This window comes from Hylobates moloch, unplaced genomic scaffold (assembly GCF_009828535.3).
Source record: "Hylobates moloch isolate HMO894 unplaced genomic scaffold, HMol_V3 SCAFFOLD_18, whole genome shotgun sequence".
Taxonomy (NCBI): Eukaryota; Metazoa; Chordata; class Mammalia; order Primates; family Hylobatidae; genus Hylobates; species Hylobates moloch.
In genome coordinates this window covers 78,205,695-78,222,742 of record NW_026652293.1, presented here as the reverse complement: position 1 = coordinate 78,222,742, position 17,048 = coordinate 78,205,695, and the positions used below count along the sequence as shown (strand labels likewise).

At 47.7% G+C, this 17,048-nt stretch overlaps 1 protein-coding gene across 2 annotated transcripts in view; it reads right to left on the bottom strand.

The window, feature by feature from the left end:
- Positions 1-10,289: 10,289 nt before the first annotated feature.
- The window catches only part of KIF26B (kinesin family member 26B), a 568,473-nt gene continuing 561,714 nt past the window's right edge, over positions 10,290-17,048 (bottom strand). For both annotated transcript variants that reach the window (XM_032136981.2, XM_058430513.1), the window contains one exon: positions 10,290-14,490. In XM_032136981.2, coding sequence (XP_031992872.1) covers positions 14,342-14,490 — 149 coding nt within the window. In that variant the 3' untranslated portion in view covers positions 10,290-14,341. The remainder of the gene's footprint in view (positions 14,491-17,048) is intronic.

Here is a 17,048-nt window from a genome sequence, read left to right as displayed (position 1 = left end):
CAACCTTGGTGAATCTGACGATTATGTGTATTGGGACTGCTCTTCTCGAGGAGTAGCTTTGTGGTGTTCTCTGTATTTTCTAAATTGAATGTTGGCCTGTCTTGCTAGGTTGGGGAAGTTCTCCTGAATAATATCCTGAAGAGTGTTCTCCAGCTTGGTTCCACCATTCTCCCCATCACTCAGGAACACCAGTCAAACAGAGGTTTGGTCTTTTCAAATATTCCATATTTCTTGGAGGCTTTGTTCGTTCCTTTTCATTCTTTTTTCTGTAATCTTGTCTTCTACTTTATTTCATTAAGTCTCTGATATCCTTTCTTCTGCTTGATTGATTCAGCTATTGATACTGTGTATGCTTCACGAAGTTCTGCTGTGTTTTTCAGCTCCATCAGGTCATTTATGTTCTTCTCTAAACTGGTTATTCTAGTTAGCAATTCATCTAACCTTTTTTCAAGGCTCTTAGCTTCCTTGCATTGGATTAGAACATGCTTCTTTAGCTCAGAGTAGTTTGTTATTATTCCCCTCTGAAGCCTACTTATGTCAATTCATCAAACTCTTTCTCTGTCCAGTTTTGTTCTCTTGCTCTGGAGGAGTTGTGATCCTTTGGAAGAGAAGCGGCATTCTGGTTTTTGGAATTTTCAGCCTTTTTGCATTGGTTTATCCCCATCTTCATGGATCTATCTACCTTTGGTCTTTGATGTTGGTGACCTTGGATGGAGTCATCCTTTTTGTTGATGTTGATGCTATTTTCCTTTCTGTTTGTTAGTTTTACTTCTAACAGTCAGGCCCCTCTGCTGCAGGTCTGCTGGAGTTTGCTGAGGTCCACTCCAGACCCTGTTTGCCTGGGTATCACCAGCGGAGGCTGCAGAACATCAAAGATTGCTGCCTGCTCCTTCCTCTGGAAGGTTTGTCCCAGGTGGGCACTTGCCAGATGCCAACTAGAGCTCTCCTGTATGAGGTGTCTGTTGGCCCCTACTGGGAGGTGTCTCCCAGTCAGGAGACACGGGGGTCAGGGACCCACTTGAGGAGGCAGTGTGACCCTTAGCAGAGCTCGAACCCTGTTCTGGGAGATCCTCTGCTCTCTTCAGAGCCGGCAGGCAGGAATGTTTAAGTCTGCTGAAGCTGTGCCCACAGACACCCCTTTCCCCAGGTGCTCTGTCCCAGGGAGATGGGGGTTTTATCTATAAGCCCCTGAGTCGGGCTGTTGCCTTTCTTTCAGAGATGCGCCACCCAGAGAGGAGGAATCTAGCCAGGCAGTCTGGCTACAGAAGCCTTGCTGAGCTGTGGTGGGCTCTGTCCAGTTCGAACTTCCTGGTGGCTTTGTTCACACTGTGAGGGGAAACCTGCCTACTCAAGCCTCAGTAATGGCAGACGCCCTTCCCCCCACCAAGCTCGAGCACCCCAGGTCGACTTCAGGCTGCTGTGCTGGCAGCGAGAATTTGAAGCCATTGGATTTTAGCTTGCTGGGCTCCATGGGGGTGGGATCCGCTGAGCTAGACCACGTGGCTCCCTGGCTTCAGCCCCCTTTCCAGGGGAGTGAACGGTTCTGTCCTGCTGGCATTCTGGGCGCCACTGGGGTATGGAAAAAAACTCCTGCAGCTAGCTTGGTGCATGCCCAAATGGCCGCCCAGTTCTGTGCTTGAAACCCAGGACCCTGGTGGCCCATGTCCCCGAAGGAATCTCCTGGTCTGTAGGTTGCAAAGACTGTGGGAGAAGTGCAGCGTCTGGGCCGGAGTGCACCGTCCCTCATGGCTTCCCTTGGCTAGGAGAGAGAATCCCTTGACCCCTTGCACTTCCCAGGTTAGGCAATGCCCCACCCTGCTTCTGCTCACCCTCTGTCGGAAATGCAGAAATCACCCGCCTTCTGTGTCGATCTCGCTGGGAACCGCAGACCAGAGCTGTTCCTAATATGCCATCTTGTCAAAGTTTTATACATATTGCAGAACCCTCCCCTGAGACTTATTGGGAATTAATTATTAAACAAACCACATGAAAGTAAGATTTAGGGATGGTGTGATGTATAGCCCAACCTACTTCTAATAGATGGAAGCCACTGATATTTTAAAAAGAATGGGGCCAGGCACAGTGGCTCACACCTGTAATCCCAGCACTTTACGAGGTGGGTAGATCACCTGAGGTCAGGAGTTTAAGACTAGTCTGGCCAACATGGCTAAACCCCATCTGTACAAAAAATGCAAAAATTAGCTGGGCATGGTGGCGGTTGCCTGAAATCCCAGCTACTCAGGAGGCTGAGGCACAAGAATCACTTGAATCCAGGAGGCGGAGGCTGCAGTGAGCCGAGATTGTGCCACTCCACTCCAGCCTGGGCAACAGAGAGAGATTCTGTCTCAGAAAGAAAAAAAACGAATAGGGCCAGACGCGGTGGCTTTCCAGCCTTTCAGGAGGCCAGGGAGGGATGATTGCTTGAGGCCATGAGTTTGAGACCAGCCTGGGCAACATAGCAAGACCCCAACTCTACGAAAAATTTTTTAAAAAATTAGCGAGGTGTCAGCACTTTGGGAGGCTGAGGCAGGTGGATCACGAGGTCAGGAGATCAAGACCATCCTGGCTAACATGGTGAAACCCCATCTCTACTAAAAATACAAAAAATTAGCCAGGCGTGGTGGCGGGCGCCTGTGGTCCCGGCTACTTGGGAGGCTGAGGCAGGAGAATTGCTTGAACCCGGGAGGCGGAGCTTGCAGTGAACCAAGATTGCGCCACTGCACTCCGGCCTGGGTGACAAAGGGAGACTCTGTCTCAAAACAAACAAACAAAAATTAGCAAGGTGTGGTGGTTCGTGCCTGTAGTCCCAGCTACTTGGGAGGCTGAGGCAGGAGGATTGCTGGAGCCCAGGAGTTTGAGACTGCAGTGAGCTATGATTGTGCCACTGCACTGTAGTCTGGGCAACAGAGCAAGACCCTGTCTCCAAAAAAATAACATGAGAGAATGAGGCAGGTGCTGAATGAAGAAGCTGTGTAGCGGGCACAGTCTAGGAAAGAAGTAAAGGCTGCCTGAGGAGTCTTGTAATGATCAAAAGAGGTGTATGTTATCTCAGCACCTTACGTCTGTTGAGCACTTACCAGGTCACGACCTGGTTCTACACGCAGCATCTTCTTTCATCCTCAGAACAAGCCCACGGGAAACTAGGCAAGACAGATTGGGCTTCACTTCTCTTACACAGATGAGGAGATGGAGCCCGGAGATGCAGTGAGACTCCCTCAAAGTCAACTGCAAGTTGCAGTTTCACACGAGCACCCAGGCTTCATGGCCCCTCAGCTAAGAGTTCTCAGCAAGGGCTGAGATGTATGTCAGAATCCCCAGAAAAGTGTTTCTAGTGCATGGATATCTGTACTGTGTATAAAATCCTTTGATAGCTTTGGCTATCGATACCCTCTGAATCTTAACCTGGTTTTGTGCCCAGCATTGTGTTAACCACAGAGAGCCATAAAAAGAGCTCCTACCCTCCTGATGCGTTTTTTTTGTTTGTTTTTTGAAACAGAGTCTCGCTCTGTCTCCCAGGCTGGAGTGCAGTGGCGCGATCTCGGCTCACGGCAAGCTCCGCCTCCCGGGTTCACGCCATTCTTCTGCCTCAGCCTCTCCGAGTAGCTGGGACCACAGGCGCCCGCCACCGCGCCCGGCTAATTTTTTGTATTTTTAGTAGAGACGGGGTTTCACCGTGTTAGCCAGGATGGTCTCGATCTCCTGACCAGGTGATCCTCCCGCCTCGGCCTCCCAAAGTGCTGGGATTACAGGCATGAGCCACCGTGCCCGGCCCTGATGCCAAATATTTAAGGACAGATAAACACGTCCTACATTAAAATACGACGAAGTGTATACTAAGAAGTTGGTGCATCTTACAGCAGGAACACTGTCCCATGTTGGAGATTCTTTTTTTTTCTTTTTTTTTTTTTTTTTGAGATGAAGTCTTGCTCTTTGCCCAGGCTGGAGTGCAGTGGTACAATCTCGGCTCACTGCAACATCCACCTCCTGAGTTCAAGCAATTTTTGTGCCTCAGCCTCCCAAGTAGCTGGGACTATAGGCACGTGCCATCACGCCTAGCTAATTTTTGTATTTTTTGTAGAGGCGGGGTTTCACCATGTTGGCCAGGCTGCTCTAGAACTCTCACCTCAAGTGATCCCCCCGCCTCGGCCTCCCAAGTGCTGGGATTACAGGCGTGAGCCACCGCATCTGGCCAGAGCTTCTTAATGTATATTTGCAGAATGAATAAATAAGTGAATCAATGAAATAAAAGTTAAGAGAGGAAGAGATGACTCCATCTGGGGCCATCAGGGAAGGCTTCTAATCATTGAGATTGGACAGTTTAAAGCATAGCCACTCTCAGTGTGTGTAAAATGCCTTGTAATCTTTTATTCCTCTTGTTATAGCTATTTTACTTCCAGGAATTTATCCCTATGGACTTGTCAGAGAAGTAAAAAAAAAAAAAAAAAAAAAAAGATTTATATTCAATATGTGTTGAGATTTATGTTCAACAGTGTAACTGATAATTGTGAAACAGTAGAAGCAGTCTCATGGTCCGAGAGCAGGGAATAGTAGCCGTGCATAAATGAGAGTCGGTCGATCTATGTGATGGAATATTCTGCAATGTTAAAAGTCATGTTGTCAGAACACATGTGCCAATTGGGGAAATAAATATACATGGTAGGATTATTAAAGGGGAAAAGGGTTCCAAAAGGACCATATCCAGGATAATCCAAAATTTGTAAAAGCGCACGTGCCTCTGTGTGTGTGTGTGTGTGTGTGTGTACCTATTAAATAATAGTGGTTCTCTCTGGGGTGAGATGAAGGTAATTTTTTATTTTCAATTTCCATATTTTCAAAGTGCAGTTTTAAAAAGCAGTGGCCTTTCCCTCACTGGGCCATCAGGGACTTTGGGGGTTTGTAGATCTTTGTGGTCTATAAAGCTCTTTATTTTGAGTTTCTCTTCTGAGCACACAAAAGGTGTGTAATATATATCTGCACCCCAGAACCTGCTGGAGAGGGGAGAGCACAGAGGATGGGCTGAGTGGGGGCAATGTAATAATTTTAAAATGAAAAACAAAGGGCGTGCTGCTCACCCTGCACGCAGGTGGACCCCAAAGTAGCGTCCTCAGGTAGTAGCAGGTTGGCTGCCCAGGGGACAGTCCCCTCCTCCTCAACCTCCTCAGCTGGCTGGATGCTCACAGCGCGCCCTTCCCGAGCTCTTGGCAAATGCACATGTTAACCTGCTGCGGGGAGGAAGCTGGAAGCGCCGGGGATGTAGGGGAGTGAGGGAGGGCTGGACTTCCGCAGGAGAAATAAAGCGACTTGCAGTGACGCTGGCTGTCCCCCTTCCCTCCCCGCCTCACCGCCCTCTCAGCCTCCTGCTTAAGGAGTCTCTTCTGGAGGTGAGGCCTGGATAAGGGCCGAAATTCTAGGAAAAGGGGTCCCTGAGGAGGGTTCGCCCTGCATGGATGGGAGCACGTTTGTGTGTTTGTAGCAGCGTTTCTGTGTGCCAGCCCGGCTCACCAACCTCACTGAGTTCTGGGAGCCTGGAACCTGTTTCATTCACTGCAGCCAGCACGGTGTCTGGGACAGTGCGAGTGCTCTCAGTGAGGGTCTGTTCAACGATTGTTTTATACATGTTGAGAAGGAATCCATGAGCTTGAACACACGACTCTTTTTCATCTCTTAGAAACAGGCATTAGGAGGCCTGAAAGCCAAGGTTGCTCCGTGGCTGTGGAGGTCAAGGCTGTGTGTGTAATAAGCCCAGGGCATGGGTCTGGCCTTGTGTGGGTCTGGTGCTCCTTCTCCACTGGGAATTAGGGATTAATCCAAGTAGGGGTTTGCAAATGCAGACCTTTGGTCCTCTTGCCAAGGGAGTCTGAAATGCTGCAGGCCCCTGCCCAGGTTTTTGTTGTTGCCTCTTCTCCCAAAGTTGATTAATTGATCGATTCATTCATTCGGCTAATATTGGTTGAGCACCCACTATGTTCCAAGTTCTGTCCTAGCCGCTGGGGTTACAGAACAAGAGACATCCATGGGTGTTAGGAGCACTGCAGGCACTGGCAGGTCAATGCATTTACAGTCCAAGTGCTCTGTAGATTTATAAGGGTTTTCTAGAAACAACACCTTCAGCTAGAAAAACAAGTGGACGCATCAGACACTGCAACAGGTCCTGCATGGATGCGGAGGCGTTTTCTCCATCCAGGTGCAGGGATAGCCTGATCTGCCATTGCTGGACAATGACATCACCTGCTTTGTTTTCTATGACCTTCTAGTCCCAGGGGTGTCTGGCCAAATGCACCATGGTGCCAAGGTAGGCAGAATGGCCACTGTCCTCCCTGAGACAAAGAGACAGGATCAAAAAAGATGGAAATAATAAAAGTAAGAACAGTTTGGATAGTTTAGTGGTTTGAGAGACAGATCCACCTAAGATTGTCTATTTGGATAGTTTTTTTCCTAATGAAAAGTTACTTCTGATGACCACACAATACATATCCTTCCCAGAGACGAGAGGCGCTGATGTGAACTAGGACAAGATGTATTGTAGGCTATGACAGGCCAGCAGAACACTGAGAAAGTCTTTAATTGGGAGGAGTGAGGGCATTAGAAACAATTGTATAATAGACGCTGCCTTTCCATCACCTCCTCCCCAAGGGAACGATCAGTTTGGCACCACCTCCACCTTCTCTTCTAGTTGAAGGAATTATGTTTAGAAAACCCTTACGGCTTCTGCTCGGTTGACCCAAAGGGAGCCCAAGAAGGTCATGTCTAGGATTGGAGGAGAAGAAAAGCAGAGGCCTGGGAGGTGTGCGTGTCCAGGCACGCGTGGCGCAGCAGGAGGCAGGGACTCAGAGAGGGATCTTGCCCGGAGTGAAGAGTATGTATTTGCTTTGAGTGGCCACCCTGCCGTATCTCTTGGGGCTGTGGAGCACTCAGTTGATTGGACGAATGTGGCACCAGCATCTAGGAAAGTCCCTCATTGCTGTCCAGAGGGGAAACGTCTGCAGTGGAGGGAGACTGTCCTCAAGGGAAGGGGCTACCCTGAGAGACCTTTTTCTAGTTCTGATCTGTTTTTGCTTTCTTGCCTGAATGTGCCCAGCTACAGCTGAGACCAAGCACCAATGTAACAGAGGCCCATGCATCCAGGCCCAAGCAATCTACAGTGACTGCAAATTCCCTTATTTTGTGTGAGCTCCAGAAACACTGGACTGAGGGAGGGCAACAAAAAATACCCCATTATCAACACAAGCTTCTCCACACTTTTCCCAGCGTCTGACTCAGACGTGCAGAACAGGTCTAGGGACTCTGGGACTTAGTTGACACCTCTACTCACTCCTGGCTGAGCTGCTGCACTTGTTGGGGGCCAGCTCCACAGGGCGACTAGACAGGCCTCATCTCATGAGGTCCTGAGAGGCCTGGGGGCTAGACTTGGGCCAAGCTGTTGCTGCCGTGAGAAGCACCCACCCCTAGCTCTTGAATTGCTTTCCCCCGAGGTACAGAAGGAGAAACTGGATAGAGGAATTCACAACTCTGGGTAGAATAAAAGTGAACATTTAATGCCACCATAGTTTGATTTTTTTTTTAACACCAGATTCTTTTTTGACAACATTTTACACCTCATATGCCACAAAAAGTCAGAGATCGTAGCCAGCAAACAATGTCTTTACACTGGAAAATGCCACACAGCTTAATGGATTCATGTCACCAGTTTGTGAGAACTATAACTCTTTTTTTCTGGCCTGTTCTCCAGGGAGCCTGCTCATATTTATCATAATCAAGCCAACACCTAACGTTTATATAGCTTGCAAAAGCCCATGCACAAAACCAGCCTGCCAAGGGCTGCTGGGACCTGCCCAAGTACAGAAGAGTTGAATTTCTGACTTTAACAAATGAGTTTTATTAAAGAATTCTAACAGCAAACACTTGTGAACTAATAATGTTTTAAATGGCACCAGTCTTCCATCTGGTTAAACAGTGGATTTCAGACAATAACATTAAGCACTACCATTGAATTGTAAAACAAGATTTTATGAACTTATTTAGGAATTCGCTGTTTCTGGCACAATAAATGCACTTGGGCAGGCCTTGTCTCCACTTTTCAAATGGGCCCATTTCTACAGATAAGCGTATTTATATATACATACATACATTACTAATCATGGAATTAGAGATCCAGAGCTCGAAGGAACCACAAAGATCATCGAGCACAATGTCTTCATTTTACACGTTAGAAAACTGAGTTCTGGAGGAGTTAGGTAATATATCCCAGACAGGACAACTGGCAAAGCTGGAATTAGAACTCAGGTTTTCTGTCCTGTGGCCTTTTCACCATGTCAGGTACCTCCTGTACACACACATCCATGTATGTACACACACCTTAGAGGAATGATATCTGTTTATGTCTACACATACCTGGTGCAATATGATCTAATGGGAAGAATCCAATAAGCTGGACTCAAGTCCCCATTTTGCTATAAAACCACTCTGTGAACTCGGGCCAATCAATGACTAGACTTCAGTTTCTTCATCTGTAAATGATTACCCCCAGCTCCTAGACAGATCTTTAATTTCTTCAAAGCAGTTCCCATCACTTACACCGCTTTCTCTTGATGCTTTCCCAGAAGGGCAGCTGTTCTGACCCCCAGTCTTCCACTCGGGAACCTGAGGCCCAGCAAAGCCAAGAGGCTCGCCCAAGGTTGCATAGCTAGTAACAGAACCAGGCCTGGCGGCCCAGTGTCCTTGCTCCTAGCTCAAGGCCTAGCCCCTCCCTGCCTCTCGGGACCCAGTGAGGGGACAAAATGCCTTAAGGTTGTAAGACTCACTAAAGTACTTTGGTTTTTCCAGAGGAAAAAAACAGGTACTATATATATCCAAGCTAAGGAACTCCGGTTGCTTTCCCAAACCCTCTTCAGTAGCACTAGGGGTTGGATGGGAGTCTTGGGGAAATGTAGGGAACCGATACTGTCAGCACTTTCCTCAGAAATTTAATGTTGAGCCAATAGGATGAGGCTGGATCCTCTTCCATGCAAGCCGGTGGGCGTGGATTTCCAAGCCCATCCTCATCAAATTCAAAATGAAGGGATCTTTCCCATTTGGCCACTTACTACAGAAACAGCTTAGATTTTGAACTAAGCCCTGTGCACTGAGGATTGGACCCTAATCCCTATTCTCTTGATTTATCTGTCCTGCCCCCATCCCCTAGTCCATGTTTCCACTAACAGACTTTGCTTGAGTGAGAAAAACATGGAAAAAAATAGCCACAGACAGATCCAGCAAATCTCCACCTTGATGCACGGCACGTGGATGCATTTCCAACCATGATGCATAATAAGTAAATGAGAGAACACGAGCAATGCTGTAAAACAACGTCCTGAGTTCACAAACAAATTAGAACTTCTTCATAAATCAAATATGACAATGTGGGCTGTTAGCAGGATAGGGAATGAAAGAAGGAATCTTTTTTCCTGTTGAAGGTAATTTCTATGTATGCATGGAATAGATGTGTGAGTGTGGTATTTCAGTACTCGCCTCCACCCGTGTGGACCTTGGGAACAACTATGCTTAGAGAATAAGGCTTGTATGCAATGAAGGCTTGATACTACCCCAAGCCCCGCTGTGTCCAGTGTCATGACATTGCTGCAGGTTCTGGGTAGGGCCACCCAAAAGCAGAATGTGTTTGTTTAGGGAGGGATAAATTAGTTTCTAGGAATTTTCAGAAAAAAATTTTTTGAGAAGATGAGCTTAAAAGACAGTATCTTCTCCTGGATTAGAATTATGCTTGCATTATGATGGAAATAATGAACAGGTTGTAATTTTAAAATGTGTCACTTTTCAGGAAGATTGCTAAGTAATGCACTTTATAAGCTGTTACCCACCGATGTTGACAGATACTTTCTGGAGGTGGAAAAAGAGATATCAGAATCCAAAGAAACACTAAGTGTACCACCTGCCTCCGCCAAAATTTGAGACCCATTTACTTGCATCAGTGACACTGAACACCCAGCTTTGTTTCATTCGGTGCAGAGAAAAGTGGGCTGTGTGTCTTTCCTCCCTGCCCAGACTCCTGTGTGGTGGCACTGAAGAGTGTCCTTCATGCGGGGACAGCTGGGTCACACACCCCGGCGGCAGCATGGAGGCCCCAGGGACAGTGGCAGCAGACGGCTTAGCCTCAACTAATAGCAAACAGGACTTTCAGCCTCTTTCTCACTGGCAAGTTTTCAGGGTTTAAGACGTATTGTCTTTAGAAGCGAGGGACTCTGTGTGTGCTTTAGAAGCGAGGGTCTTCAGGGTTTAAGTCTTTAGAAGCGAGGGACTCTGTGTGTGCTCCAAGAATGGGTTACTAGTCCAGTAGGAAAGAACAATGAATACAGGCAGGACTCCTTCCGTTTTTAGTTTGCAAATTAACTCATCTTTAGTCATTTTACAGTCTAAAATCTTTTTTGGAATAAGAAACCTAAAAAACCTAAAAACACTCAATATTATCAGCAGTGGCCAATGATGTAGATGGCTGTGTTTGCATTGAACAAATCTGCAGACTTGTCAGCCTTGCCTTCTATCCAAAGAAGGTGGCTGGTTTACAAGGACATGAGATACACGCCCAAGTGGGCACAACCGCATTTTTGGTCAATACAAACAGAACTCTGAGATTTTATCAGAAATCTGAACAGCAAGCGTGAGACTTGTAAGTGCGTATAAGACTTTTTGAATGGCCACCCTGGATGGTAGATGTGGCTGGACCGAAGTCACTACTGCCTTATAAGAATATAATAGACTTCAAGTTGAAGGCTAATTTATGACAAACCAGGCCAGATTCCTGCCTGCCGAATTCCCCATGCTGCGATGCCTAGCCTTTTACCCCAGCTTCTCATGCGAGAAGCCCCTTCTCCAGCTCAGGCCCAGGGATTCCCACCTTTGTCAAGACGGGACACATCTCTGCATTTGCATCTTAATGCTCCCCCATGTTAAGAACGGCAACTGGCGAATAAACAACAGGCAGAGTGTTCTGATTTCAAATCCAGAAGAGATGAGAGAGACAGCTTCCTCATGATGTAGAGGGGAATTCAAGGACAACAAGATCAAAGTTTGCAGTTCGCGGGTGGGAACTGAAAGCCCATGATAAAGCAAACTCTCGCTCCCTCGCAGCAGGCAGCACCACCATGCAATGCGATGTGGAGTGACTCCCAGGGAAACAATAGCACCATCGCCCGTTTTTAGATCTGAGTTTTGCTCTGCTGCTAATGCTTCCACCTCATATATTTGGAGCAGGGGGTGAGGAGGACAGGTTTCAGACAAGGAATTAAGACCCGTGCATCTAAATGTTAATTTCAAATATTTTTTTCTAGTCCTTTCACTTGTGGGTAATGAAATAGAAATGGGTTCTTTGACATCCCCCTTGCCTCCTCGGGTTCTCTATCACCAAAACCAAGGGGAGACCTGGAACTATCATGTCTGGCCACTGGGTAAGGCGTCCTTCCATGACTGGGACTGCTTCAGAATGCTCAGCCAGAACTCCTTCCTTCATCATCAACACAGTCAATTTATAGGCAGAGAGAGGAACAAGCACATCATAATGTAAAATGCCTGATTTCTTCATGTGGTTTATCAATATTGGTAAATTAACATGTTTGCAGCTTATTTAGGTCAAAAAAAAAGCAAAGAGAGTAGAGAATGGACAACATCAACATAAAGCATTCTCCTTCACCGTGGCCTGCGGGATCCTGCGAGGTGTTCTGTGACTGGCATGTGTTCTGTGATTGGCATGTGTTCTGTGATTGGTGTCTTGGGAAGCCAGTCTGACTTGCCAAGAGAACTCTTGGTTTCATTCAACCTTTTGTTAGAGCATAAAGTTGCTACAAATGGATAAAAGCAGATCTAGGCAGGAGGCAAGCCGAATGCCACTCCCCTCGGAAGGATTCCAGCACTTTCAGTCCAGGAAGGGCACCAGGCTCTGTCACTGGCTAAAGGAAGGTGGTGCAGCATGGAAGGAACCTCGGGGGAGGATGTGGCAGGGGTGAAAGCCAAACTCACCGATGACTCATCAGATGAGTTTGTTTCCAACAAAAACAGACTATTCACCTTTGAAAATCTCCAATTAAAGACTTTTCATGAACTATATGTTTGAAACCAGCAACCAGCAGCCCAATGGCAAACTCGAAGGATTGGCTTCCCTTTGGGTCCAGAAGCTTCCAAGGATATTGCTGTTAAGCAAGCCCACTTACACAAGTGCTGTGAGGCCAGAGGCGAGCCCAGAGCACACGACTGTCTTGCAGAATGGGGTCAAGGTTAAGGAGCTCAGGGAGGTCCTGCTTCCCAGGGCAACAAACTTGTCAGACTTGGGAGATGCATAGAAGAGAGACTGAGCCATTCCAAAGCAGCCTCTCACCGTAGTTTAGCCTGTTCAGCCAGCAGATTTGGGAAGGTCTCCTGTTTGCACCTTTGCATAGAAGCAGACTCTTATGGAAAGTGCAAAGCCAGACTCGTGACCCAGGGAGCTGGCTTCCAAAGCACATGAGCCAACAGGGCCACCTGAACCCTGTTCTGATAACAAAGGATCAGGTCACGTGAAGCTCACAAGACTTCGGTTCCCATTTACCGAGTTCAGCCAGCTGTGTGGGCTGCAGTGTCCAGAGGTACACTGACAAGAAAGGTAGTGTTTTTTCCCCCTTGGGGAGTGGCTGGGGCTGAGTTGTTGGTTAATAAAGACAGCCTAGCTTGGAAATAATAGGCTCATGAAGATATGCTGTATTTGAGGGCAAAAGGGAAGTGTACTCTGCACATGCCTAAGTACCATCTTGATGTGAAGGCTGCAGGGACTCTTGGATTCTGGGCTGCACTATCAGCACCACAGCGTTTATCAGGGAAATCCCTCGGCCACTCTGTACCCCAGGTTTCTGTCACTAAAATGGGTATAATAATTCCTAAGGGAATTGTTATAGGAAGGAACATCTGAATTGGAGGTCCTGCGTTGTTGGGAGCCAAGACCTAGACATCCATAGTCTTCAACTATGTTCTGCCTGTCCAGGGTTGTGTGAATTATGGAGGGGAAGCTCTCTCTGCCTTTGGGTAGGAGCAAAGACTGAGAGGACAAGCCTGTCCCTTCTTGGCATAGAGGCTTTGGGACATAGGAGAGCTGAAATCTTTGTACTCTGGACAACAGACAAGATGTACAGTCTCAAGAATCCTTGTTCTAATCCAATACAGTTGAAGTCTCTGAACAAGACTGAGAAGGTCTCTGAGCTGGGGAAAAACCCACTTTAATCAATCCACAACACTAGAAAATACTAAAGAAATATGGCTCTGGTGAATTGGTTCCAGCTTTCCTTCAAGTCAAAAGTCTTTGGAATAAAAATAATGAATATGAATTTTGAGGGCATTGCAAACTGTGGATTTGTAGGTCAAGGAACCACACGTGTGGAGGACTTGAGGGGGGCAAACTGTCTACAGAACACACGGCCCACCACCCAGGAGCAGGGAGGGCCCAGGTCGCAAAGGACTCCTCCTCCCCCGTGCTGCAGGGTCCGTCTCCTCGCCTGTTCTCTAAAGCACCTGCCCCACAATCAACCTTCTGGGTCTGCCCAGACCACGCTGCTTGTTGCGATGTGGCATCGAGGTCACCTGCTGCTCCAAACCTACTTTGGAAACACACACACTGGCTCGCGCCGAGGAAGTCTCTCTGTTTGAGTGGCCTCACCAGAATAAGCATAAAAGACAGGTAACATTTATTCATAAGCAATACTGATTGATTAGGAAATAGCAGCTCTACAAACACAACTTACTTAGAAACAGCAAGTCAGAAATAGGATAAAACACCAAGAGAAAACGAGCTGTGAATACGTTTCCAAAATGTTTTTCTTGTTTGTTTTGTTGTTTTCATCTTGACTAGCACCATCTGTACACAAGAAAGTATGAACATAAATGTTTGGATAATACTAAAGATTTGCAAGGCACTTAATCAGTCATTCTGGGTCTTTCTGTTGTTGTTTTGTGTCCGCTTTCCACAGCAATCCTACGTCCACCCCCCTCCTTTCTCACGAAAGCAAGAGAAGAGTGAGGTCTCTTTTGCTAGCAGTTCTTATGTACAAACAAGGTCTTTAAGGTTCCTCAAAGTGCTTTTTCAGTCTCGCAGGGCTTGGACACCCCTCGGGCTTCCCATCCTTTTCTCCTTCCACGGTGTTTGGCGTTTGCACCTTTCCTACAGAAAACAAAAGAAAACTCGCCTTCCGCTCAACGCTCGCTCCAGACTTGCCACCAACCTTCATCCTCATTCATTGTCTTTGATGCCCCAGCACAGAGGGCCGAGGGGCGTGCAACATCTCTGAAGTCCTGGGGAGCAGGGGACCGCTAGGACAAGGGTCTGGCTCATCTACCGGCGCCTGGAGGTGACGTCGAAGCAGGTGATCATCATGAGATGGGCCTTGCAGAAGTTGACACGGCTCTCCAGGCGCTCCGTCACACACTCCAGTGCCTCCAGGTACTCCAGGGAATCCAGCTCCCAAACCTGCTCCAAGTCAACTGCAAGAGAGGAAGAGCTTGATGGCGATGCAGAGCAAACAGCGTGAGAAGCATCTCCCCATGGCTCAGCTTGGAGCTGCCACCCCCACATCTACCCCTTGGTCTAAAGGTCTAATTCGCCTGCCTCCGGCCACCGCAGGGTTCCCTCCTGCCTGATTCTCGGCCTCTTTTGGGTGGAACGGAACACTCTTTACCAGGTTTCGATCCTTAACGTTTTTGTGAGATTCTACTGACCCATAAGGTGACATTCTAGCTCCCCCACCTCCAGCCATGGAGGATCCAGGAGGGATCCCAGGATTTGGGAGACTCTGCCATACTATTCACTGTCAAGTAGATACTTCAAGCTGAGGTGGGGAGAGCCCCTCCCTGTTGGGGGTCTCAGTTGAGTGACATTTACACCTCTGCCTCCTTATATGAAAGGATGTTTCTGGATTATAACCCAGACGCCTTTCCTGACGTTCAGGCCTGCACAGAGTAAAAAGGCTGTATCCTTCAAGGCCCGAAGAGCAGGCATCTGGGATCAACCCCTCTGGCAACAAGTCCCCTACTTCGTCCAGAGGTGGCTGGGCACAGGGATGGGCTGCCTGGCTCAGGCTCCAGGGGTCCAGCAGGCTCCCAGCATGAGGAGGAAAGGCATGGACAGCACCCACGGTGGTGGGATGGCCCTGGAACCACAGGCACGAGACGAGCTCTGGGACCTCCACCTCTGCTGACACAGTGTCTTTAAAGGAATGTGAGAATAGCAATGCCTATGCTGCCTGCCCCACCTGCCTTGAGTTCCTGTGAGGAATACAATGAGATAATGAACAAGAACTTGATTTGAAAACGATGCCGTGCTATGGAAACACTGGGGATCAGAGTGGACGCTGTCTGCAGAGTGTCTTCTTTCGGCAGATGAGGTCCCTGGGAGCTGGACAGTGACGTGACTCACTGAGGCTGACACAGTTAACCAGGACGAGAGCTGGAAGGAGACCGAAGGCCCTGAATACCAGTTTAATATTTAACAACCAAAACAAAAGAGCAAAAGGAGCCATCATTCTATGACCACATCAGACTACATTACTGGACAACCTTAAAAGCGGTATCAGAACGAAGAAATAGAACTAAAAATGGATCTTTCCGTGCCAGTCCCCTGCCTCTTGCCCACAGGGAATAGTCAGCAGGCAGCTCATTGATCCTTTTTTTCATTACTGTTTTCAATTCATCTTCAAGAAACAATCTGTATTTCCCCTTTCATGTAGCTTTCTGTTCATTTTCTTTCTCAGCATCAAAAACACAGTGATTTTTGACATGTACAAAGACTAGAAGGAAGCAATTGTTTCCTGGAAGCATCTAAACACGTATGTATTGATGTTTCAGCTTGTTCCCATCCTGGGAAAATATATGACTTTGTAAGATGAAGATAATTTTCAAGTCTGCCTTGGGCATAAACAGTTCTTGAAAATAAAATGTTAATGAAAATAGCAAAAATGAAGGACAATGACTGAAAGGAGGCCTCTGGGATCTTTAAGTGGCCAGGGATTCCTGAAACAAGGAAAAGGGTATCCGTAGCGGGGAGGGATAAGCACAGCACCCCGTGCGCATGTCATGGGCAGACAGTAACCAACGTCCTCGCCCCTGTCTGCCCTCCCCATTACAGCCTTCGATGAAACACCCTCGCAGGACAAGTTCATGTCTTTGCTCACATTTCTAACAGAAGATCCAACTCAGTGCATCATGCAAGCAGGCATGAAGGAAATGTCTCCTGTTTTTTATTGTTATTTTTGAGACAGGGTCTGGCTCCGTCACCCAGGCTGGAGTGCAGTGGCGTGATCTCCAGCTCACTGCAACCTCAGCCTCCTGAGTAGCTGGGATTACAGGTGCCCGCCACCACGCCCGGCTAATTTTTGTATTTTTGGTAGAGATGATGGGGTTTCACACCATGTTGTCAAGGCTGGTCTTGAACTCCTGGGCTCAAGTGATCTGCCCACTCCCAAAGTGCTGGGATTACAGGCGTGAGCCACTGGACCTGGCCAGGCAATGTCTCCTGTTGTTGAACTTTGGGATAATAGTAATAATTACTACCAGATCCTGAGCTCTCATCCTGGGCCAAGCAGTGTAATAAGCACCAAGAGGACCAATGGGAACTGATTTATACCTCACAACCGCCCTGTGGTGTAGTCACCATTATTTTTCCTATTTTACAGCTAAGGAAGTCAAGGCGCAGAGTTAAGTGTCTTACCTGAGGTCCCATAGCTAGTATGTGAGAAAGCCAGAAGTCAAAGCAGGTCTGTATGCCTGTGGCCACAGCTGCAAATGCTGCAACTTCATATTATAGGATGCCCCACAGACTGTCCCAAGAATCCAGTACTTAGGGAAATGTTATCACCTTATCCCTGTGGACAGGCAGCTGCTGCGAGACTGCAGTTCCATGTGGCAGGCACAGCTGGGAGGCTGACAAGTCCTGCCACTTTCTTCCGCGCCTTCACCCAGGACCATTTCACCCCAATATTTTTTCAACCAGCTGCTTTGGAACATAAACCTAAGCTTCCAGCCTCCACCTGCAGGCCCCCCCGCAC